Consider the following 26,198-nt stretch of genomic DNA (forward strand, 5'->3'; position numbering starts at 1 on the left):
ACACACACACACACACACACACACACACACAGTCCTATGATTGACAAAAAAAGAGTCTGTGTGTATTCGAGAATTGTGAGTTAATTTAACAATGCAAACAAGGACCCTAGGAAGAGGGGATCCAAAATTAATGAGAGAGATGTTCAGTGCACACAGTAAAAAATAAATTACAAAAAGGAGCAAAAAGACATGTACCGGTAATATTGATTGAATATTTATCTGACAAATTGTCTCGTATTCTTCAAGAAATTATTCTTATTGGAGATGCTGGTCAAAACTATTATGTTGCGTACCTGAAATGAATGATAGTTGAACTGGAGCAGTGTGAAGACTTAGTCCAGTCACAATTACAGTACAGTGATGTTACGGTAATTTCTTTTGTTTGGCAAAGTACAAACCCTGGCTTGCAGAGAGCACACAAACACAACAGCCTTGCTGAAAGCACACAAACTACACAACAGCTGAATTACATTTTGGTCTGTAGGTTTGCTTACAGAGTTAAATGTAACTAGGGAGAGCTGAAATGTGTGTAACTGTGCGAGTGTGGTCAGGGTGTCTGTGAAAAAGAGCTGGGCCTTCCCTGAATTACACAGGTTTTAAAAAACACTTCTACAGAAGAAAACTTCTGCAGCCCAGTAAGAACCAGGAAGCTGCTTGGAGAGGGAGAGACACACCTGGAGTCATGGAGTCACCACAGTCCTATGAACTGGGACAGGTGTGCAATATAGTAACTAATCAGATCACAGCTTACGGAACTGTCATGAATCAAGAGAACTAATGTAGTCAACTACCATCTAAATTACCATCAAGTTAAAAATAAACATACCCAGGCTATCTATTCATTATATGGCTTTACCGATCCTAACACAGCCCGTCCTGGGTAACCTGCATCACAAAGCTGGTTATCAACTGGCTCAGTTAACTCTGGGTTTACCCATCCGGCTACGGGCATGTTGATGTGAAAGAGGCAGAGTTAAACACAATTATACGCAACATAATCTGAACCATGAATGAAGTATTTAATATGATATGAGAAGAAACGCCAATACCTGCAGGTAAATTCTGTATATTTGCTATAAAAATATATGTTGCTGCTTATTAAATATTATTGTAAACTATTTTAGACTAAACTAGAAACAGCCATTGAATACCAGGTGTTTGACTGCCTGGTTGCAGAAATTGTGCTGATGATGTCACAGGCCGAAACTGAGAGCATCAGCACAGTAATTGGACAAGCATGCGGAGTTCAGAAAGTAAACAGGACTTAACTTAATGGTTTTCCATTCTTCACAAAACTGTTTGTCTGTTTGTGAATGAACGCAACAATTTAAATGTGAACACAGTTATCCCCATATGTCTCTCTCTCTCACACACACACACCTGTCTCTTATACACATCTTGAACTTGGTTTTTAACTTGAATTCTTAAAAAAAAAAAAAAAAAAAAAAAAAAAAAGAGGATAAAAAGGAGTGCCAACACAACTTTCCAGAGTTAATTTAAGTCCTGTTCCATAATACTACAAACCACTTTGCACCGTTTTACTGTCTTATAAGCCTTCAAACTTGTGGATCACTTACAATACTGAAAGTCCAGTTTGAGTATTTCAGTATCTCACCTGTACCTATAACTTTTTTTTAATGCACAGCTGTTTTCAGCCTGAACGGCTACTTGTGCCTTTTATTTATTTACACACACATACACACACACACACACACACACACACACACAGTCCTATGATTGACAAAAAAAGAGTCTGTGTGTATTCGAGAATTGTGAGTTAATTTAACAATGCAAACAAGGACCCTAGGAAGAGGGGATCCAAAATTAATGAGAGAGATGTTCAGTGCACACAGTAAAAAATAAATTACAAAAAGGAGCAAAAAGACATGTACCGGTAATATTGATTGAATATTTATCTGACAAATTGTCTCGTATTCTTCAAGAAATTATTCTTATTGGAGATGCTGGTCAAAACTATTATGTTGCGTACCTGAAATGAATGATAGTTGAACTGGAGCAGTGTGAAGACTTAGTCCAGTCACAATTACAGTACAGTGATGTTACGGTAATTTCTTTTGTTTGGCAAAGTACAAACCCTGGCTTGCAGAGAGCACACAAACACAACAGCCTTGCTGAAAGCACACAAACTACACAACAGCTGAATTACATTTTGGTCTGTAGGTTTGCTTACAGAGTTAAATGTAACTAGGGAGAGCTGAAATGTGTGTAACTGTGCGAGTGTGGTCAGGGTGTCTGTGAAAAAGAGCTGGGCCTTCCCTGAATTACACAGGTTTTAAAAAACACTTCTACAGAAGAAAACTTCTGCAGCCCAGTAAGAACCAGGAAGCTGCTTGGAGAGGGAGAGACACACCTGGAGTCATGGAGTCACCACAGTCCTATGAACTGGGACAGGTGTGCAATATAGTAACTAATCAGATCACAGCTTACGGAACTGTCATGAATCAAGAGAACTAATGTAGTCAACTACCATCTAAATTACCATCAAGTTAAAAATAAACATACCCAGGCTATCTATTCATTATATGGCTTTACCGATCCTAACACAGCCCGTCCTGGGTAACCTGCATCACAAAGCTGGTTATCAACTGGCTCAGTTAACTCTGGGTTTACCCATCCGGCTACGGGCATGTTGATGTGAAAGAGGCAGAGTTAAACACAATTATACGCAACATAATCTGAACCATGAATGAAGTATTTAATATGATATGAGAAGAAACGCCAATACCTGCAGGTAAATTCTGTATATTTGCTATAAAAATATATGTTGCTGCTTATTAAATATTATTGTAAACTATTTTAGACTAAACTAGAAACAGCCATTGAATACCAGGTGTTTGACTGCCTGGTTGCAGAAATTGTGCTGATGATGTCACAGGCCGAAACTGAGAGCATCAGCACAGTAATTGGACAAGCATGCGGAGTTCAGAAAGTAAACAGGACTTAACTTAATGGTTTTCCATTCTTCACAAAACTGTTTGTCTGTTTGTGAATGAACGCAACAATTTAAATGTGAACACAGTTATCCCCATATGTCTCTCACACACACACACACACACACACACACACACACACACACACACACACACACACACACACACACACGATAACTTGTCGTTTTCCACCCTACCTTCAAGCATGGTTGCTCTTTGCCTTCTGTCCTGGTCGAGGGTTAGTGCACTACACTACATATAAACCTCTCAGTAGTATCACCTAGCATTTACTCGTAGCAGAGCTGTATGTTAGCCAGAGTTCAGACCTACAGTGACGCTGCAGCTTTTAACGTAATCTTCAGATATATAAAGATCACTGTGTTTTCTGACAACTAAGATGAACCAACGCAGCCTATATCGTTTATAAACGCAAGGCCATTTTCATTCTACTCCCGTTGACACTCAACTGCCGCAGCAGAAAGATAACCGCCCCCTCCCCCAGCCTGAACAATGGAGGCAGCCTGGATAACCTGCACAACCTACAAGCTCAGCTGACGTCTGAGCTCGACAACATTATGCAGCACGCTGTGGCTAAAGAGTCGAGTACATAGGGGTCCACTTACCTGTACTGGGCGGCAGCGCCGTGGGTAAATCCAAAGTAATTGCCCGTAGCCATTTTGGCATCTTCACCAAGCCGGCTGGGCACTGCAGAGGACAGACATACAGGATAAGGCTAAGCTAACCATTAGCAGAGGGCTAAAAGCAGCGGTCTTAGGACTGTCCATTAACCTCACTGTCTTACTGTTACTTCTACGCTGAGAGAGCAGCTCATGTATTTTCTATCTGACTGTGAAATAATCTCCACACGTTTAACGGTACTTACCATAGGTGAAGGAGACTACAGGACATATGGGAATCATTGGTTTCGTATTTTCTACCGACGCCCGAGTACTACGGCAGCCTATTTATATTACATGTCGTACCCGGAAATACCGTCTCGGCGCCTGCGTATAAAGGGACGATGTGTCGTCGGGTGCGGTCCGATGTTGTGCCAATTTGTGCCCTACCTGCCTGCCTTCCAGCCAGATAATTAGGAAAAAAACGGGACTATGTGTCTGTGTGTCTCTGTGTGCCATAAAAAATAATAATCACAAAATAACACTGGTTAAACAAGACTTAGTGTGAAGTGATTTGAACTGTGATGTGCTCATCCTCCCAAAGTCAGACATTAACCAGCTGTAGGGATGGGTATCGTTAGGATTTTTTCTTTATCTTATCCATATCCTTGACTATCACCAGTTCTTTTATTTTTTTTAAATAATAAATTCAGAACAGGATTTGAATAGATTGTTCTGGTTTGTTTCAGCCAGTTGCTCAGTTTATAACAATCTGCCATTTTTTAAGATTCATGGTGAAGTAAGATAATAAGTTACAGACAGCTTAAGTTGCAGCGCTTTCTAACAGTTCGTTATTAGCTTTTATTAGCGCAATGTTGTGTAAAGGAGTATAAGAAGTCGGCGGAGGAAACAGATGAAATTATCTCTTTTCTGTTTGTTGTTTGTTGAACAGGTGATTGGATAAAGTTCTTATTGGCCTTTTACATTTTATTGCACTCACAGTAAAGTTCAGTGATAGTTGTCAACTCTAGTAATCTTCAGTTTTACTTTTACCTTTACTTCACCTGGTTCTGTGTCCGGCGCAGCCTCTGCTGTGCTATTTGCTACATGTGTGTGTCTATGTGTGTGTGTGTGTGCACGCTGTGTACCTGCAGCCTTGCCTCTCCCGGATAGCAGGGAGAGCAGGCCAGAGGACAGAGAAGCAGTGTGACAATAAAAGACAAATAGATAATAAATGGCGGTTATTAGTGACTTGCCGCCAAAAATAAATCAATGTACGTATGAAAAGTGTTTCGTCGATGCAAAATATTGACATCGATGCATTTTCATTGTTGATGTAATCGATTATAGCGACTAATCGCGGCAGCCCTACATAGAACTACACATCAACACACACATATATTTATGCAAATACACCATGTTGATTTACCTTACAGTTGCTCTCATACCTGACTTAAAGGCTAAAGTTAACTAAACAATGCAATTTCCCGAGAAATTGCGATGGGATTGCTGCTTCTGCCCACGCTGAAGCTAAACTGCGTTGCTGCCTGCTGAGAAAAATCTGAAGCTGAGCTTCATTGTTTTTTTGTCAGCAACTTACATGAATTTTACCCTAGGGGATAAATAAAGTATCTATCTATTTATCTAATATTTTAAATGGAGCTGCAACTAACTCTGTCAAATCGTGAATTGTGAGTTCACCACATCCTTCAACTTTGACCTTTGACCCCCAAAATCGAATCAATTCATCCTCCAGTCCAAGTGATCATTTGTGCCAAATTTGAAGAAGTTCTGTAAAGATGTCACTGAGATATCATGTCCACAAGAATGGGACGTTTGTCCTTATGGATGGACGGATATCCTGAAACCAATATGTCTCCGGCTCTGGCTGTCGCCAGCGCTGAGGCATAATAACTGACAAATGTTAGTCAAATGCTTGATAATCACCACAGACATCACAGAATTCATCTAATTGTCTGATCTGAATCAGATGTGTCTGTCCATCTGCACTCAGAGGTTGCCATGGTGATCCTAAGTACTCAGTTCCTACTGAATGAGACATGGACTCAGTTGAGACACACCTCTCAACCTGTCAGACTATTAACTCCTGTCAGCTAAAGCCTTGTGTTTTCTGAGAAAGGAGACTCTGTTGAATGCAGTGATATAAAGTACTTATATGGTGTCAAAAATAGCTCCCAAGTAATATACCAATTACAATATATGTAATGTGGAATCAGTTAGAATGACAAACTGTGTGGAAATGTGTGTAAACCATTGTCATTATTTAGTGTTTGAGCAGTCTTTAACTGGACTTTGACAAACTTATGTCACTAAAGTGGTTGATAAACACCACAAATACCAGAGTAGTCTCTAATCAGGTCATTTGATCCACCTGTGTGCCCCCTCCCTGCACTCAGAGGTTTTTCTGGTGATTTTAACTGCTTAGAGTGGGACAGAGAATCAGTCTAAATATGCCTCTCGAACTGAGGCTTTTCAGTGAAATTGTTATCACATGAACATTTAGATTTTGTGAGAGATGAGAAGTGCTGATCGCAGTCACATAAAATGTTCGTTTGATTTCTTTGGAGCAGTTTAATCCCTTCTCCCACTCTAGCGCTGATGTCATCCACTCTAGCCCTGAACGTTTCATGCAATACACACCCATAATAAACTCAAAAATAATCAGAAAAACAGCATAAAATAAATGTAAACTGCGATAAATCAAAAACTGTGCTGAAAATGCATGTGAATGCTGAGAGCTGAATGAGATTGCTGAAGCAATGCTGAGGTACCTGAAGCAACTGCTGAAGCAATGGCTTAAGAGTAAAAGCAGAACTTGTAAACTGGAGGTTGAATGTCCTGAAATGGTTGAAAAAGACCTGAATTTTTGATGTAAAGTGTAATAAACAAAACGAAACTGTACAAAATATACAAAATATAAAAAACAGAAAAACAGGTCAGTTGAAAGCTAAATGGCCTAAATTGGTTGAAAAAAACATTTTAAAACCATCTACACAGAAGACCCTGAGAATTATTAAAAAACATACATATCTTCACCCACAGGACACTGGACTGATAACAAGACTCTGATATACAACACTAGGTGGCGATAGTGCTCGATCAGGGTAAAACTCGCCATTAAAACATAATAGAAGAAGAAGGAGTGCCCGCTGTTACCAAACCAAACACATCGGCTGCTGCTGGAGAGGACTTCGCCGTGAATCAGACAGAAATCAGACAGACTGCAGTCACCCTCCACAGGATGAGCGGCATACGGACCATCCTGAGTACCGTTGGGGTGGTGGTCGTGATGGGGGTCGGCTTTGGGATGTGGTCCTTGATCGCTCCAGGAGAAGACAGGAGGAGAGAGCTGCTCAAGGTGATTCAGCTGAATGGCTCCATGTAAACTGTGTTGGTTTACAGACTGTGTGTTACTGTACAGTCTGTGTTACTGTACTCTGTCTTTGTTACTCTACTCTCAGTCTGTGTGTTACTGTACTCTGTGTGTGTTACTGTACAGTCTGTGTTACTGTGTGTTTTTAGTTTTTAATAGCTTTTTAAAAGCATTAGTGAAGGAACACAGACACTTAAACACATCTGATTGTCTTAAAGCAGTATAACCACACAGCCACAGGATCTTTAGGCCAATCCTATTCTATTTGTACAATACCACTACATGGTATAAACAAACTGACAGGGACATAAACTGTGAACATCATTTATCCAACAATATATCAAAGTTTGACATTAACAAAGTTCAGCTTTATTCAGCTGTGGGGTTGTCCACATGCTCCTTGTCTATAGTCAGTGGTTCCTAACCTGTGGGCCAGGAAGGGTTTTCAAGTGGGCTGATAAATCATTTACAAACCACTAAAATTTTGGGGAAAAGATTATATATACAGTGCTGTGAAAAAGTTTTTTTTTTCCCCCTTACAAATTTCTTTTGTTTTTGCTTGTTTGTCACACTTAAATGTTTCAGATCATCAAACAAATTTTAATATCAGACAAAGATAACCTGAGATAATACAAAATGCAGTTTTTAAATGATGATTTCATTTATTAAGGGAAAAAAGCTATCCAAACCAACCTGGCCCTATGTGAAAAAGTAATTGCCCCCTAAACCAAATAACTGGTTGTGCAACAACTGCAATCAAGCATTTGCGATAACTGGCAATGAGTCTTTCACATAGCTGTGGAGGAGTTTTGGCCCACTCTTCTTTGCAGAATTGTTTTAATTCAGCCACATTGGAGGGTTTTCAAGCATGAACGGCCTGTTTAAGGTCATGCCACAGCATCTCAAATCGGATTTAAGTCCGGACTTTGACTAGGCCACTACAAAACTTTCATTTTGTTTTTTTTGAGCCATTCAGAGGTGGACTTGTTAGTGTGCTTCGGATCATTTTCCTGCTGCATAACCCAAGTGCACTTGAGTTTAAGGTCACGAACTGATGGCCAGACATTCTCCTTCAGGATTTTCTGGTAGAGAGCAGAATTCATGGTTCCATCAATAATGGGAAGTCGTCCAGTTCCTGAAGCAGCAAATCACACTAAACCCCAGACCATCACACTACCACCACCATGTTTGACTGTTGGTATGATGTTTTTCTGAAACTCTGTGTTAGTTTTACGCCAGATGTAACGGGACATACACCTTCCAAAAAGTTCCACTTATGTCTCGTCAGTCCACAGAATATTTTCCTAAAAGTCTTGGGGATCATCAAGATGTTTTATGGCAAATGTGAGACGGGCCTTTGTGTTCTTTTTGGTCAGCAGTCGTTTTCGCCTTGGAACTCTCCCATGGATGCCATTTTTGCCCAATCTCTTTCTTATTGTTGAATCATGAACAGTGACCTTAACTGAGGCAAGTGAGACCTGCAGTACTTTAGATATTGGTCTGGGTTCTTTTGTGAGCTCCTGGATTAGTTGTGGATGCGCTCTTGGAGTAATTTTGGTAGGCCAGCCAATCTTGGGAAGGTTTACCACTGTTCCATGTTTTCTCCATTTGTGGATAATGGCTATCACTGTGGTTCGCTTGAGTCCCAAAGCCTTAGAAATGACTTGTAACCCTTTCCAGACTGATAGATGTCAATGACTTTGTTACTCATCTGTTCTTGAATTTCTTTGGATCCGGGCATGATGTGTTTCTTTTTGACATCTTTTAGCTTACTTCATGTTGTCAGACAGGTTCTATTTAAGTGATTTCTTGATTCTACAGGTCTGGCAGTAATCAGGCCTGGGTGGAGCTAGTGAAATTGAACTCAGCTTTCCAAAAAATGTGGTTAATAACAGTTCATTCATGATTTAACAAAGGGGGGGCAATTACTTTTTCACATAGGGCCAGGTTGGTTTGGATAGCATTTTTCCCTTAATAAATGAAATCATCATTTAAAAATGGCTTTTTGTATTTTCTGATACTTGTCTGATATTAAAATTTGTTTGATGATCTGAAACATTAAAGTGTGACAAAAAAGTAAAAACAAACGAAATCTCTAATTGGGCAAATACTTTTTCACAGCACTGTATTTAGATTATATATATGGTGTGTAGTAATGGTTTTAAATGTTTTAAAATGAAATAATTTTAAAATCAATAAAAATTCTTTGGCTGGACTGCAACAGCCGGGTAAGCCCTCACTGACTGACTGACTGACACTGCTCTGGTTTCCCCACTGCTCAGGAACGGCAGGAAGAGGAGGAGCACTTTCAATACACTGATCCTCGCCTCCTTTATAGCAAATACACTACTTTGATTCCATGTATCATAATTACTAAAGGAGGCAGAGTAATAACTAAACATAAGACACACCAAGCAGAGAGAGCTGCTCTCTCTCTCTCTCTCTCTTTTCCTTAGACCCTGTGTGTATGAGGGGCGGGGGCAGCTCTGTGTCATACGCTGAAGCACAGTGCAGCACAGACACACAGGCCCTGCTTTTAGTGTCTATGGCAGAGAGAATTAACCGTTCAATTTGTGGTTCAGTCTTTTGCAGGTAAGGGTGGAAACACAGGCGACTTCTGGAAACCTCCAGTGAAAGTCTGTCATATACAGATGAAGAAATATTACAGTTGTTGGCTGACTAGTGCGTAGTTCATCTGTTGTTGCATCGGGTGTGTTTTGTATGCGGCAGCCTGGAGCACAGAGTTAACAACATTGTATGAACATGGGTTAATGATGAACATTAGTCAGCTGATCTTTATGGGTAAAGTCATATTATATTCCTATGCATAATCATTTATATGCAGAAATTCACTTTCAGGTCACATGGAGGATGGATGGGAGGGGTCGATAAAAGTAGTAGTACAATTAAAATCTTAAAGATACCCACCACTGGTGTGGTAAGTGGTCTAACTGCACTCCTCGCTGCAGTTGGTCCCGGTTCGAGTCCCGCATCGGACGGCCCTTGCTGCATGTCATTCCCCCTCTCTCTGTCTCATTTCCATTTCCTGTCTCTCTCTACTATCTACTATCCTGTCCAATAAAGGCACAAAAGCCCCCCAAAAAAAAAGATACCCACCACTAGGGAGGGCGAGAGAAAGCATCGGTAACGAAGCTTCGTACTAACAACAATGACCAACCATAGGGAGTTAAACATAAAGACCTGCCTCTAATAAAAGTCTGTGATGTTCTGGAATTGAAGTAAATAAAGACTAAACTATTGTGGATCCAGGCGGAGGCTGTGCTCTGTGTCAGAGACAAAATAAGAAAGATAGTCTTTTCTCTTCTAACTTTTTTTCTCTGATCATGTTACAGTAAATCCAGCTAAAATCACAACTCAGTCTTTGTCTTTCATTTATGTGTTTGGTGATTTTGATGACATCACAGTTTAAAATAAGGATTTGACCAAAGGTACTAGGTTTAGACCTGGTTAGGCTGTCACTTTTTATTCGAAATTCGAACATTCAGTCGAACGTTGGGTGAAATGTTCATATTCGAGCTGTAATGACCTGTTTGAAATGTAAGCTACAGTCTCTATAAATGCATCAGATCATTGGCAGGCAATTGTTGATAAAAAGAGAGCCAAACTGATGTGAGAAAGTAGTTCGGACCGTTTGGCTTGACTATTGATTCCATGTTTTACCTTTCTACATTTTTAGTTCAAAGGTGTTGGATCCCCCTCCTGTTGTTTGTCGCACTTACAACACTACGTGTTCTATGTTACTGTAGCATTTTGAGACATTGAGTTTCACTGAGTGAAAAGTGCAGCACATTTTAAAAAAATGTTTTATTGAAAGCGTGTCCTTGCAAGAGCATTATATATCAAACAATACAGAAAAGTGTGACATTAACACAGTTCAGCTTCATTTATAAACTATCATTGAATTCATAATCTGAAAAAACAGCAGGCTTCACCAGCAAGTCCGAACTGAATAGATTAAAGGCAATGCTGCCACATGTTCCACCCCTACCCTCCAACTATGACGTTAATTCTCTCTGTCCATTAGTCATTTTTTTCTGAGTGTTTTCAGTAGTTCATGAAATGATGAGAATTGCAATTAAGATTTTTTTACTCATACATTTCTGATGCTGGGTTTACCTCTACATTTTTGTCTTTGCAGGTGTTAAACATCCCATTAGATATGTGCTGTATACAAGACAATGTATACAAGCTGCTGTATAAAAATCGGTGTAAATAACACGCTGTATACAATACATTCTATACAAAACGCTGTATACTATACGCTGTATACAAGACGCTGTATAGAAGTTGCTGTATACAAGCTACTGTATACAAGACGCTTTATACAAGCTGCTGTATACAAGATGTTTTACAGTATACAAGCTGCTATATACAAGATGCTGTATAAGAGATACTTTATACAAGATGTATAAAAGATGTTGTATAAAAGATACTATATACAAGATGCTTTATACAACATGCTGTATACAAGACGCTGTATACAAGACGCTGTATACAAGATGTATAAAAGACGCTTTATATAAGCTGCTGTATACAAGATACTGTATACAAGATGTTGTAAACAAGACACTTTATGCAAAATACTGTACAAGACACTGTAAACAAGCTGTTGCATACAAGATACTGTATACAACATGCTGTGTACAAGATGCTGTATTCAAGCTGCTGTATACAAATCGCTGTAAACAACACACTATACAACACGCTTTATTCAAGCTGCTATATACAAATCGCTGTAAACAAATCGCTGTAAGCAACATGCTGTATTCAAGACACTGTATAAAATCTGCTGTACACAACACACTGTACACAAGCTGCTGTACACAAGCTGCTGTATACAAGACGTATACAAGACACTGTAAATAACACGCTGTATCAAAGATGCTGTATATAAGCTTCTGTATACAAGATGTGCAGGTCAAAGTGATATTGCAGTTTTCATATGTAATACATTTGCAAAAATTCTGTTTTCACTTTGTCATTGTGTGTTATTGAGTGTAGATTGATGAGGGAAATTGATTGAAAATTGAAAAAGTGATTTTAGCATAATATTGAAGGGATCAGAAGAGATAAAAAACCTACTATATAGAAAATATATATAAAAATAGAAAATAGTAATACAGTATGTACCTGAAGTTGTATTAACAAAGGAGGTTCAACAGATATTAACTTCTATTCATTTTCATAACGATATCTGTAAAAGGGACATAGGGTCTATTGACACAGCACATTGAGTTTGTTGCAGTCTGCTGGTTTAGATTTTAGTTTGAGCTTTTTGTCCATCATGACTCAGTCATCTTGAGCTCATCTTTGTAAGTTAATAACAAATTCACAAGGTCAGAGTCTGGTGGTACTTTCTATCCCTCTATAAATCTGTAAATCAAGAAGTTGGTCATCATCATGAAGTCTTACATATTACAGTTATGTACAAAGGCTATTTTTACAACTGACAGGAAAATGTAAATTTCTTAAGTTCATTAAGTCCTGTAATTTGCTTGAGAAACCATGAGGTCAGCGTTTTCTTTATTTGGTTTAATTTAGTAATTAATGACATGTGTCTTCCTGTTGCTGTGCTACTCGTCAGAATCTGCCTGAGTCAAACCCGGTCCGAATGGAAGAGACGAGAAGGAGGAATGCTCTGGTGATGCAGGTGCTGAAGGAAGCAGCTGAGACTAATGACAACATCGCAAGAAGAATCGGAGGATCTGGGAAATAGACTGATTTTCATTTATTGATTACCGCTGGCATTCAGGCCTACGACCTGTTTAAATAAAGATGGACATTATTATTTTTTGTCTAACTTGCAGCTTTAATGTCTGCATTTATGTGAATAATTTGCCACTGAATGTTAAGATTGTTCTCTCAACCCAAACACATCTTTTCAGTTTTATTGGAAGCTCAGTGATGATCAGGTTATGAACAGTGTTCACACATGAGGTTTAAAGACAGGTGATTTTTATTGTATTTTTTATTTCCTCCAAATCCCATAAAAAGACTAAAACATGAATGTGTCCTGCCAAGTGTAGTACTGTGTGTCTATAAAATTCTATTACTAACCAGTAAAAACACATTGAGCCACATGGTTGCAGTGGATGTCATGGCTTAAGGGGGTTCAGCTGTGGCTCAGTGAGAAGAGAAGGACACTTAACCCCAAATTGCTCAGATGGTTTGTTAAATTCCTTGTATGGCAGCTCTGCAACCATTGTGTTAGTTTTTATTTGTGTGAATGTTGCCCTCTTAAATAGAAAGGACTCCATCTCTGTTTGGCAACTTTATTCTCCACGGTGCGGCATAACTGGAGCTCGCAGCTCAACGTCACAAGAACGAAAACATGACGCACCTTGGCACCAACTCATGACGTAAAGTGTCGCAAAAACTGTGATACACTGAAATCAAGCAAAACAATAATCAAAATATTCGAAACTCTTGTTTCTGAAATTAAAGCATTGAACAAACATAACGATTAAAATCTTCTAATAATCTTGTTGAACTAAGTTTAATCTAAATGTTTGACTTTTCTAGCAGCTGATTCTGATTGATCAAACATTGCTCAGATAGTTGGTCCTTACTGATAAGTAGATAGATAGATAGATAGATAGATAGGTACTTTATTTATCCCCCAGGGGAAATTCATGTGTCCATTAGCTCATTGTTGATAGTAATAATAGCCTGATGGCAGTGGGAACAAAGTATCTCCTGAACCTGTCTGCTATGCAGCACAGTGAGATGAGATGTTTGCTTCCTTAGCTGCTTCACTGTCTTCCCAGAATGATGCGGAGAGGATGGTTGGTATCGTCTGAGATGGCCTCCATCTTACATTGCATGCATCTCTCCACAACAGTCTTGAGTGAGTCCAGACTCCTGCCAAGCACAGACCCAGCCTTTTTGACCAGACAATTCCCACAAATGTGTTGCTTTGCTTTCGAAGATAAGGGGTGTATTATGTTTCTGAACTTGGATTTGATTTAGTTGAACATAATTGTATTTTTCAAACACTGGAACTTTCTGTTTTCTTCTTTTCTTTCTTCTTGACACCTAAATGGTATTTTAAGTAATCCCCTCTGTCACACTTTATCTTTCTTTTTTAAAAGCAAAGACAGTAACTTCTCCCTGTAGGGGCCCCTCTATCAAAACAATAACAAAAGACAGCGTTGGGTGACGTCATGAAATAGTGTGCGATAATAGGAGTTGTTGTTTACACCACCATTACCGTAAGCTCCTCCCGGATTCCTTCAGTGCCAGTGGTTCAGGAAATCAAACAGACCCGCTGATTCTAACTGTTAAAAACAATGAATAAAGCAGTTTCACATTTAAAGTCAGTGTTTGACCGCCGCTGTACGGAGGACAGAGACGTCAGGGAAGAGTTGAACTTGAGATTGATGCTAACCTTTGTTTTGATTGTTTCTTTGAATTACGCACGGAAGTGTCCTCCTCTCTACAACAAACAGACCAGGGAATTCAAACCAGTAGAACCCCTTAAAGCAGTTTATCTTTAAAAATTAGCGATTCAGCGACACTCTTCAGTGGACACAGGACAGGATGTCTCCAGCGGCTGGGAGCTGAGTTGTCTAACATTTACTCAGCTTGTTTCTCCGATAACTTCAGATCCAGACGTCCGATGACTAAAATCCTTCATCTGGTTAATATATGGAGTTGAAAACCACCAAGGTGTAAAAAGTGTATGTGGCTTAATACTAGATAAAAGTAAATGATGAACTTCTGTCAGACAAACACAACACTGACTCGTGATTATAGAGGATATGATGACATTGAAAGGCCACCAATGAAACATTGCCATGATTAAAATCACAGATTTCTCTGGTTTGAGAATTGATGGAAACATATGTGATACTGTAAGAACACAACTCAGCAATGTATAGAAGGTCTAATTGTTTTTAGACATTTAAATGTGGAGAAGTCAAGGAGTATAACTTTAACTCAATATAATTTTTATTGTAATTTACTTTTATTTATTTCTTAATTGAAGGTATTTCTTTGGTTCATCAATATTTCTACAGTTCATGTGCTCAGATGTGTTGTAATGACGTCATGTCATATCGTACAGCTTCATGCTTGAACTTTTGTTTTCAATAAAGTTTAGGGAAAAAAGGCAGTACTATCACCGGAAACTCTGCCATCTTTCCGATTCCTGTCCAGAGACCCGCACCACTTCACCTCATCATGTAAGCATTAACAGTTTAAAAAGAACAACTTCAAACCTGTTTGTTACGGTCTGGTGTTTAATGGAAGAAGACGTCGATGTTTTACTGCACAGCTGTCATTGTACAGTAGTTAGAGAGAGCTATTGTCCTGCTCCTAAGGACACAGCGTACATGTGCTAACGTTAGCTCCCGCGGCTAAACTACAGATAGCGTTTAGCTAGTTTAGCTAGTTAACGTCCGTGATGGAGACAGGTGCGGTGTTATTAGAGGACCACCTGGTCGATCAGCTGGCGCCTCTCCTTGGTATGTGTGACAGTGTTAGTGAGGTTACTAGAGGCCATATGACTCCAAGCTGAAACTGTCTGAAGTCAGTGAAACGCAGTTGAAGCATCAAACGTAGAAAATGAGAATGTTGTTTGTATTGTCCAGTTCTAGACCTGAACACCTTACCAGCCTCGACAGGTACGGACCTACTGTTGTACTAAACACTGGCTCCAGCTGTGCACGACAAGGGAACCGTTGCTTTTCAACTGAGGCCATTTTTCTTAGCGATGTTTGCAGATCTTCCGGCGTCGATTAGCAGCCATTAGCTCTCCTCTGAAGTCGGCCTCACTCCTATAATCCTCACACACTTCTCTGAACATCTGGATGAGAAATGATCAGCCACTGCACGGTGTAAACACTTTTTTTAGTTTCGATTAGAAAGCAGCTTCTGGCGTGGTTATTTATCTAGAGAGGAACAGACTGACCACAGCTCACTGGCTTCAGATCTTTCAGTCCGAGAAGAGTTTTTAGTGTGTATAAATCCAGTCTGCCACAGAGCCGTTTGTACACAGGTTATTTCTTTACAGGAGGTTGGATGATAGAAATATTACATGCACTAATCAGGCAGCACATTATGTGTGTTTCTTTTCCCCCATAACCCAGTAAAAATTGCAGCCCCAGCAACCTGCTGTGATCAGCACACATAATTCCTCTGATTACCAGTCTATCTGATTTTAGTTAAGGTGAATTTTAAGTATAGTAAACAATTTTACCCAGGGTCACCCAGTAATGTGTTAAAAATGTCATCAAATCAATGAAACCCATATGACAAATAAATACTTTTATGATGAAACACAAAGATGTTTTCTGCTTTGTCGAACAGATGAATTCAGACTCAGTCTATCTGAAGTAGGGAATAGGTATCGTTAAAATTTTAACGATACTACTACTACTCTTACCAATACTGCTTATTGATCCGGTACTTTAACTGTTATCGATACTTTGGTGGTCTCCACCATCATTATCTAGCTAAAGGTAGGCTACAAGCTTTCGTGTGTGTGTGTGTGTGTGTGTGTGTGTGTGTGTGTGTGTGTGTGTGTGTGTGTGTGTGTCTGTGTCTCTCTCTCTCTCTCTCACTCACTGGAACAACAACCCTGCCCTCTGCTCACACAAACAGCAGGCAGAGAGAGAGATAGACAGATCTCTTGTCTTCTGTCAGAATAGCGAAAATATGCATACATAGACGGATATATAACGGAGTTGGTGAAATATATGTGCAAGATAATCTAGCGAAGAAAAAACCCCAAACAAATGCGACTACTCCAGTACCGATAGCAGAAGTTAAGGTCAGAGCTTATTGATACTGCGGTCTTGAATAATGTAGCCCCAGGGCCCGTTCAATACCCATCCCTGATCTGAAGTTAGATCTAAGACACAATCTGTCTGTGTGAAACCAACTCCTGATGTTCCCACAAATGATCCTGTTATGTCGCAGCTTCTTTAATTTTTCAATGGCTACAATTCTGTACTGAATTACATTTTTATTGCCAGAAAGCAATGCAAATATATATATTTTTATCTGCCTGCCTTTCTGTTATTCGTAAGTCTATCTTAATACAATATTTACATGTACCTTGACAGTTATTGGTCACAGTCCTCACAGACTTTAAAGAGACACCCTCAAAGTGCAGAGAGACAAATGATTCTTTAAGGACCCTCTCATTTGAATGAGAGGTTTCATGTGCAGTTCAACGCAAAGACATCATCTCCACAGTGAGTGACTAGAGTAAACTGTCTTTTAAATGAACACCTGAGGGTGGTGTCTGATCTGACTTTTAACCCCTGTCTCAGCAGAATGCCAAAATCAAAGGAAGTGCTGTCTTCCACATCTGGAAGTGACTCAGACAGTGAAGTGGAGACCAAGGTTTGTGTTTTATTACTTCAAATGTTTTTGTACTTTATCCATATACTTTGAATGTGTCTTAGCATCAGAGATGAAGCACTGTAAGCAGATCTTATTTTGAGATAGATGATGTTTGGTGACTGACTGGTACTCATTTCAAAGATGGATGGTCCAAAGGACGAGCAGCTGTTTGTTTAAAACACTGTTACAGGAGTTAGCTGAAGTTACACTCTGTATAAATCTAATTACACAGGACACAGTAAGGCGCTGGAATACTTCGAAATAAAAAATGTCTTTTTTAGGCAAAGAGAAAGAAGTCAAGTGCACCAGAGAAAGCAGCCAAGAAACCAAAGAGTGGAGAGAGCTCCAAGCCAGGTGGCTCATCCAAGGGGAGCAGTAATGCTGATGACAACATGTTCCAGGTGGGTATCAGAGGTAGTTTCAGCTTTTTAGATAGAAAAATTTAAACTTTCAAGGAATCACATTTAGTTTCAAGCCATTTCAGTGATTTGTTAAGTAATTTTAGAAAAAAAAGATTAATTCTAAATGTAGGAACTAGCTATTAGCATGTTAAATTTTACATTCATGAAGTTTAATTACTTCTACTTTACTATTACAGAAGATGAAATAATAGTAATAATTTGATAATTTGGTTGTATTCACTCTTACACAAACTGCTCTTACAGTAAATACACGGCACCAAGTTCAGCTGGGCTGTATTTTATCACTGCTGAGAATATTTTAGGTTCATAACTTAAAGATTTAGTGTGGATGGCGTATTAAAAATGTTCTGTGGAGAAGTCCTGTCAGTTTTACTTGTATAGGCCAATATCACAAATTACAACTTTGGCTCCAGGGAATTCAGTCTTTGCAGCGTAGAAGGTCTCCATTGTTGTCGGACAGCACATCTTATGAAACGGCTCATTTGGATTCACAAAAAACTCAGGAAAAACTAGGAAGAGCATATTTAGGCTGGTAAGCATGCAAGAGTTGGTAGATCATTATTACAAAGGAGCAGGTCCCTTGGAGGACTTGGCCTTCCTAGTCTCATCGGCTACTACTGGGCAGCTAATGCCCACAAGATTATGCTTTGGTGTACCTCAGCTAAGAGCAACTGGTGCCAGATCGAAGCTAAGTCATGCTCCTCTGCACACTGAAAATCTGGGTACAAATTAGGCGCCACCTCAATTGGCTCACTCTCCCCAAGACATTATTGTAATAATCATTTATTCTTGCCTGCTAAAATTGACCCTTGATTATGTCCTTTGAGTGGAGCGGCCTCTACTATCTGAAAGACATGTACAGTGCATCCGGAAAGTATTCACAACCTTTCACTTCCCCCACATTTTGTTATGTTACAGCCTTATTCCAAAATGGATTAAATTCCTTTTTTTTCTCATCAATCTACACACAATACCCCCAAATGACAATGCGAAAAAGGTTTTTTAGAAATTCTTGCAAATTTATTAATAATAAAAAACTGAAATATCGCATGTACGTAAGTATTCACTCCCTTTGCTATGACACTCAAAGTGAGCTCTGGTGCATCCTGTTTCCACTGATCATCCTTGAGATGTTTCTACAACTTGATTGGAGTCCACCTGTAGTAAATTCAATTGATTGGACATGATTTGGAAAGGCACACACCTGTCTTTATAAGGTCCGACTGTTGACAGTGCATGTCAGAGCAGAAACCAAGCCATCCAGATCTGGGGAAGGGTACAAAAAATTTCTGCAGCATTGAAGGTCCCGAAGAGCACAGTGGTCTTCATCATTCATAAAAGGAAGAAGTTTGGAACCACCAGGGCTCTTCCTAGAGCTGGCAGCCCAGCCAAACTGAGCAATTGGGGGAGAAGGGCCTTGGTCAGGGAGGTGAACAAGAACCCAATGGTCACTCTGACAGAGCTCCAGCTTTCCTCTGTGGAGATGGGAGAACCTTCCAGAAGGACAACCATCTCTGCAGCACTCCACCAATTATGATTATGGTCATTATGGTAGAGTGGCCAGACGGAAGCCTCTTCTCAGTAAAATGCACATGACAGCCCGCTTGGAGTTTGCCAGAAGGCACCTAAAGGACTCTCAGACCATGAGAAACAACAATCTCTGGTCTGATGAAACCAAGATTGAACTCTTTGGCCTGAATGCCAAGAGTGACGTCTGGAGGAAACCAGGCACCTCTCATCACCTGGCTAATACCATCCCTACAGTGAAGCATGGTGGTGGCAGCATCATGCTGTGGGGATGTTTTTCAGCGGCAGGAACTGGGAGACTAGATGGATGGAGGAAATATGAACGGAGCAAAGTACAGAGGTCCTTGATGAAAACCTGCTCTAGAGCGCTCAGGACCTCAGACTGGGGCAAAGGTTTACCTTCCAACAGGACAACGACCCTAAGCACACAGCCAAGACAAGGAGTGGCTTTGAGACAAGTCTGTGAATGTCCTTGAGTGGCCCAGCCAGAGCCCAGACTTGAACCCGATTGAACATCTCTGGAAAGACCTGAAAATAGCTGTGCTGACGCTCTCCATCTAACCTGACAGAGCTTGAGAGGATCTGAAGAGAAGAATGGGAGAAATACCCCAAATACAGGTGTGCCAAGCTTGTAGCTTCAGACTTGAGGCTGTAATCGCTGCCAAGGGTGCCTCAACAAAGTACTGAGTAAAGGGTGTGAATACTTATGTACATGCAATGTTTTTTATTTTTAATAAATTTGCAAAAATTTCTTAAAAAACCTTGTCATTATGGGGTATTGTGTGTAGATTGATGAGAAAAAAAGGAATTTAATCCTTTTTTGGAATAAGGCTGTAACATAACAAAATGTGGGGAAAGTGAAGGGGTGTGAATACTTTCCGAATGCACTGTATATAGATAAGTTATTTGCTATATTTTTGAACAGTTGCGTGCAAACTTGAACATTAATAGCTCAGATTTCCTTAGATATTTTCAGCTACGTGATGTTGCAAGGACCCACTCTTCCCTATTTCCTCATTTACTTATGTATTTATTTACTTATTTGTTCATCTGGCTGCTGTAGGGGAGTGGGTTGGGATGGAACATAGATGTGGGAGATCATAAAGAAAAATGAAAATGATGTCAGGCTGCATCTGCACTACCTGTTGACCACTTTGTTCAATAAAATATATTAAAAAAACTAGGAAGAACAACAGATAAGAGTTTGTTTCTTACAGATTGGAAAGATGAGATATGTCAGCGTCAGGGACTTCAAAGGTAAAGTCCTGATTGACATCAGAGAGTACTGGATGAACCAGGATGGGGAGATGAAGCCGGGGAAGAAAGGTGATCACATCAGTAATCTTTAAATTTGTTTCATTGACATACATATGGATGTCTGATATTGTTAGTGGTATGTGGTGAAGCTCTGTCTTAAATCTCTTGCAGGTATCTCCCTGAATCCTGAACAGTGGAACCAACTGAAGGACCAGATTTCAGAAATCGATGATGCCATTAAGAGAATATAAGCATTCCTGTCAGTATTATCTGTCGGCTCACCCGTTTTGTAAAAAGCCTGGGATTGTTTTCTACTTGTTTAATTTGTAGTTGTATAGCTCCAGTGTCATCTGCATACTTCTGTGTTTGTGTGAAACTTGTGTTTGAGCTGTTGTAGTGAAGGTGTGTGTGGATGAGTAGGTGATCGATCATCACAGCTGGTGGGAAGGGTTCGTCAATACAGTGATGTTTTTGTATCAAATAATAAAAATGAGGCACTAGTTTAATATTGTTGTTCAGTTAATGTTGAAGTTTGTGTTCAAAGTTTGACCCTCATGTAAATAGAAATGATAAGAGTGCTTCAGCTGACCTTTGCTTTATATAGTACCCAATATTCATGTCTGAGAGACAAGCCCAGACTGTTGCACTGTACTTTTAGGTAAGTAGATTCAGATTTGGAAAATAAAAGATCCCATTTAACAGACTGGTATATTAAATGATTGTAATGATTGAAAAGCACCTCTGTCAGTCACAAAGAATGTGAGTTGGGGACCAGTGAATGAGGCTTGTGGTACTTTAGTGAGTAAATACAAAAGCTGTAAATTTTCTCCAAACTTAGTGGATGCTTGTGAGAAGATAAAAGTAGATCAGGGGACACCATAAGTTGTGTATGGGTCATAACAGTACTACAATTTTTTAACTGAATGATGGACATTTACTTTTCATTAATGTCATTTTCCCTCAAATTATTCACTCTTAACACTGAATTGACTGACATTATTGGAAATACCTGAAACAATTCTGCAGTTTATCATATTATAATAGGATTATAATTTATTATAGCTATGAGAAATGTGATGCCCAGCAGTTAAGTGTAATGACAGTTTACCTTGTAAGTCATTTAGTGAGCCTACTACATGTTATGATTATTGTAAGAAAGTATTATGACTGTTTATGAGTGCTTGTAGTATAATTACTCAATGCTATAAGCCAATTATAATGTATGATGAATGTTTGTAAAACATTAAAGACATGGGCTTCATGGAGTGTTAGAACAACAACGTTCAAACTGCTGCCTTGACAGTCCATATCTTACCCCAACCCCATTCCTCTGATCTTTAAAACAAAGTGACACACCTAGCTGAAACAAGCAAAGCTTCTGAGCCATGGAGCATTCGGCCCAGCCGTTGTAATTCATTTTGTGAGTACTCCATGGATCATCATAGCTGTTGTCCCACACCCCTCCAGTAGGTGGTTCCCCTGCCCATTGCAGAAGATGAAGATCAGCCTTGACTTTTTCTAAAATGGTCAAATCAAGGGGTGTCGAGTGGCGCAGGGGGTTGAGCAGGCACCCGTATGTAGAGGCTACAGTCCTCACTGCAGTCGGCCCGGTTCGAATCCCGCATCGGACGGCCCTTTATTGCATGTCATTCCCCCTCTCTCTGCCTCCCCATTTCCTGTCTCTCTGTACTGTGTTATCATAAAGGCATGAAAAGCCCCAAAAAAATATATACAGTTGTGTGAAAAAGTATTTGCCCCCTTCCTGATTTCTTATTTTTTTGCATGTTTGTCACACTTAAATGTTTCAGATCATCAAACAAATGTAAATATTAGACAAAGATAACACAAGTAAACACAAAATGCAGTTTTTAAATAAAGGTTTTTATTATTAAGGGGGGGGGAATCCAAATCTACATGGCCCTGTGTGAAAAAGTGATTGCCACCCCCTGTTAAAACATAAATTAACTGTGGTTTATCACATCTTTGGAAAGCTGAGTTCAATTTCTCTAGCCACACCCAGGCCTGATTACTGCCACACCTGTTCTCAATCAAGAAATCACTTAAATAGGACCTGCCTGACAAAGTGAAGTAGACCAAAGATCCTCAAAAGCTAGACATCATGCTGCGATCCAAAGAAATTCAGGAACAAATGAGAAACAAAGTAATTGAGATCTATCAGTCTGGAAAAGGTTACAAAGCCATTACTAAAGCTTTGGCACTCCAGCGAACCACAGTGAGAGCCATTATCCACAAATGGCGAAAACATGGAACAGTGGTGAACCTTCCCAGGAGTGGCCGGCCGACCAAAATTACCCCAAGAGCGCAGCAATGACTCATCCAAGAGGTCACAGAAGAACCCAGAACAACATCCAAAGAACTGCACGTGCCTCAATTAAGGTCAGTGTTCATGACTCCACCATAAGAAAGAGACTGGGCAAAAATGGCCTGTATGGCAGAGTTCCATGACGAAAACCACTGCTGAGCAGTTCAGTTTAATTTATTGCGAACATGTGCGAGTAACACAACAAAGTAAACTGAAAAACAAACAAATCCAATAACAATAGTCAAAACAAAAATAATAATGTGAACCCAACATGTCCAAAAAGGAGTAGGATGAAGCATATGCTTATTTAAACCTACCCCTTCTCCACTACTCAATTATCAATCTTTCTCCCCAAACATATATATTTACAAAAAAAAAGTAGAAAATAAATAGATTTAATAAACAAATACATAAATCATTTATCATTTATGAAAACACCCGATTATTAAAGCCCTTTTTCCTCCCTGTACCTCGTGAAAACCATGTGTTTGTACCGCTTTTTAAACTGGATCATGTTTGGACATTGCTTGAGCTCCACACCCAGTCTGTTCCACAGCCTCACTCCACAAACTGACAGACAAAAACCTTTTAGTGTTGTACGTGCCCACTGATATTTTAAGTTGAATTTAGCCCTCAGATTATAACCCCCAACTCTGTAAAAAAAAACAATTTTTGAATATTTTCAGGAAGTAGATTGTTTATTGCTTTGTACATAATTTGTGCTGTTTGGAAATGAACCAGGTCAGTGAATTTTAATGTTTTTGATTTTAAGAATAGTGAATTTGTGTGATCTCTATAACTGGTATTATGAATTATTCTTATGGCTCTTTTCTGCAGTATGGATAGAGATTGTATTGTAAAATCAGTGAACAATGGAGAATGTGGAGTGATTTGTGGTCCAGAATGTATTTTGCTTTGCTCAGAACTGAAATGCTTCTTGACAGTTTGCTTTGTACATGTTTTATGTGAGACTTCCAGTTTATTTTATCATCAATTGTTACCCCAAGAAACTTGTTTCAAAAAGAACATAAAGGCTTGTATCAGTTTTGCCAGAAAACATCTTGATGACCCCCAAGACCTTTGGGAAAATACTCTGTGGACTGATGAGACAAAACTTTTTGGAAGGTGTATGTCCCATTACATCTGGCGTAAAAGTAACACAGCATTTCAGAAAAGGAACATCATACCAACAGTAAAATATGGTGGTGGTAGTGTGATGGTCTGGGGCTGTTTTGCTGCTTCAGGACCTGGAAGACTTGCTGTGGTAAATGGAACCATGAATTTAAAAAAAAACCAAAATCCTGAAGGAGAATGTCTGGCCATCTGTTCGTGACCTGAAGCGCACTTGGGTTCTGCAGCAGGACAATGATCCAAAACACACCAGCAAGTCCACCTCTGAATGGCTTAAGAAAAACAAAATGAAGACATTGGTGTGGCCTACTCAAAGTCCCGACCTGAATCCGATTTGAGATGCTGTGGCATGACCTTTTTAAGAAGGCGGTTCATGCTCGAAAACCTTCCAAGGTGGCTGAATTACAACAATTCTGCAAAGATGAGTGGGCAAAAATTCCTCCACAGCGCTGTAAAAGACTCATTGCCAGTTATCGCAAACGCTTGATTGCAGTTGTTGATGCTAAGGGTGGCCCAACCAGTTATTAGGTTTAGGGGGCAATCACTTTTTCACACAGGGCCATGATTTTTTTTTTTTTCCCTTAATAATAAAAACCTTCATTTAAAAACTGCATTTTGTGTTTACTTGTGTTATCTTTGTGTAATATTTAAATTTGTTTGATCTGAAACATTGAAATGACAAACATGCAAAAAATGAGGAAGGGGGCAAACACTTTTTCACACAACTGTATATATAAAATGGTCAACTCTTTTGCCTCCCTCTCAAAAAAGTAAATCACAAGTGTAGCACTATCTACAGGTCAGCTTCCTCCCTCCACCCTCCTGAGGGAGATGCTCCCTGAGACAACGAGAGAGAAAATGATTTGTAAACTGCTTAGGCAATAACATGTTTTTGTTAATGCCAATAAAGCTATTTATTGATTAAGATATTTGAATTTGAATTAGGGGGGAAGGGCAGTTTCCAGGCACTGAAATCTCTGGTAGAGAGAGTAAACACCTCCCCTTGGGAACTCCAGCCTCATGCCAGTAAGACATGCTCTCCAACTGTCTGTAGCATCCCAAATGAGAAGGAGCATCATGATGACAGAGAACGTACCCTGATTCTTCCACATCACCTCCACATCAGACCTGAAGGACCACTTCACCCAGTGAGAAGTAGACCTGGTGCAGCTCAGAGAAATCATCCTGAATCAGACAGACACTCAGCACAGCTCTTACAACAACAAATGGAACAGATGAGTAAAGAGCAAGAAAACATACAGGTAACCCATGAAAAACAATCACTCAGACACAGAGAAAGCCACAAGAAAGAGCTGTTCACTATGACTGAACAAGTGAGAGAGCTAGATCACGAGAGAGAAAGTCACAGGAAAGAGTTTGCTGCTCTAAAATACTTCTAGAACTGCAGCTAGAGAGGGAGAGCCACAAGATTCAACTTGTTGCTCTGTCAGAAGAACTAAAGGAGAGGGACAGAGCACGGGATGGTTTGAAGGAACAGGTGACCTCCCTCACAGTCTGAGCCACTGAAGACTGACCATGGTCAACATCCAACAGTGAGCCCCACCCCCCCAGAACACCCAGCAAGATGATTCCTCCTTCAACCAGAGCAGCCAGAGTCCTACCAGTGCAGATAGTCACACTGCAAAAGCAGATGTTGTGTTACTGATCCACTACTGAAAGTCAGCATCACCAGAGACTGTGAACCATGGCCAAATCACTGTATGATCTTTATGATCACGTACACCTCCTCAAGGAAGCAGTTCCCACTGTTCACTAAGACAGTGAAAGATGTCACGGTGAACCAAGGAGGAAGAATTAAGAGGCAGAGCAACACAGGAACCCCCAACATTAAAACAGCAGAAAGCAGAGCCTACCAAGCCAGGCCCAAGCAGCAGCACCCACAACCACCACCACAATGCAGACCTCATGAGAACATCAGACATACCCAGTCTGCAAAAACCAACCCTAGACCCAGGACCTCACCACCTCCCAGACATTTCCACCACCTCCACCACCACCACAACAGCAGCAGCAGATCCAGCGAGGCAGAATGTCCTATTCCGAGTTTTTGAAAGGAACAGCAGGCCCTGCCCACAGTGAACTGAGAGACATCAGAACATGCTGGGTACATGATGCTCTCATCTTATGGGTGATAGTCATGGTCAGTGATAATGAGCAGGTAATTGTTCTTCTTCCACTAACCAA

The 26,198-nt window shown here is 39.9% G+C and overlaps 3 protein-coding genes across 5 annotated transcripts in view; 2 read left to right on the forward strand and 1 right to left on the reverse strand.

The window, feature by feature from the left end:
- zfr (zinc finger RNA binding protein) overlaps nucleotides 1–3,958 on the reverse strand; it is a 29,679-nt gene extending 25,721 nt beyond the window's left edge. For both annotated transcript variants that reach the window (XM_023420234.2, XM_023420235.2), the window contains exons 1-2: nucleotides 3,835–3,958; nucleotides 3,575–3,656 (exon numbers count right to left, since the gene is read on the reverse strand). In XM_023420234.2, coding sequence (XP_023276002.1) covers nucleotides 3,575–3,656; nucleotides 3,835–3,871 — 119 coding nt within the window. In that variant the 5' untranslated portion in view covers nucleotides 3,872–3,958. The remainder of the gene's footprint in view (nucleotides 1–3,574; nucleotides 3,657–3,834) is intronic.
- Nucleotides 3,959–6,713: 2,755 nt separating this feature from the next.
- On the forward strand, nucleotides 6,714–12,990 carry uqcc3 (ubiquinol-cytochrome c reductase complex assembly factor 3). The gene is made up of 2 exons (XM_023420171.2): nucleotides 6,714–6,947; nucleotides 12,568–12,990. The coding sequence occupies exons 1-2, from the start codon at nucleotides 6,831–6,833 to the stop codon at nucleotides 12,697–12,699; spliced, it is 249 nt and encodes an 82-aa protein (XP_023275939.1). The 5' UTR covers nucleotides 6,714–6,830; the 3' UTR covers nucleotides 12,700–12,990.
- Nucleotides 12,991–15,065: 2,075 nt separating this feature from the next.
- LOC111665360 (SUB1 regulator of transcription) lies at nucleotides 15,066–21,242 on the forward strand. 2 transcript variants are annotated; one of them, XM_023420346.2, is made up of 5 exons: nucleotides 15,066–15,166; nucleotides 17,264–17,333; nucleotides 17,615–17,734; nucleotides 20,500–20,608; nucleotides 20,711–21,242. In XM_023420346.2, exons 2-5 carry the CDS (start codon nucleotides 17,265–17,267, stop codon nucleotides 20,788–20,790), a joined length of 378 nt encoding a protein of 125 aa, XP_023276114.1. In that variant the 5' UTR covers nucleotides 15,066–15,166; nucleotide 17,264; the 3' UTR covers nucleotides 20,791–21,242. The 2 variants fall into 2 exon arrangements, with proteins under 2 accessions (XP_023276114.1, XP_023276115.1); XM_023420347.2 differs by having other exon boundaries at nucleotides 15,095–15,166; nucleotides 17,261–17,333.
- Nucleotides 21,243–26,198: the final 4,956 nt, after the last annotated feature.

Source organism: Seriola lalandi, unplaced genomic scaffold (genome assembly GCF_002814215.2).
Source record: "Seriola lalandi dorsalis isolate HSWRI2012SDOR001 ecotype SW California unplaced genomic scaffold, Sedor1 jcf7180002054630, whole genome shotgun sequence".
Classification (NCBI taxonomy): Eukaryota; Metazoa; Chordata; class Actinopteri; order Carangiformes; family Carangidae; genus Seriola; species Seriola lalandi.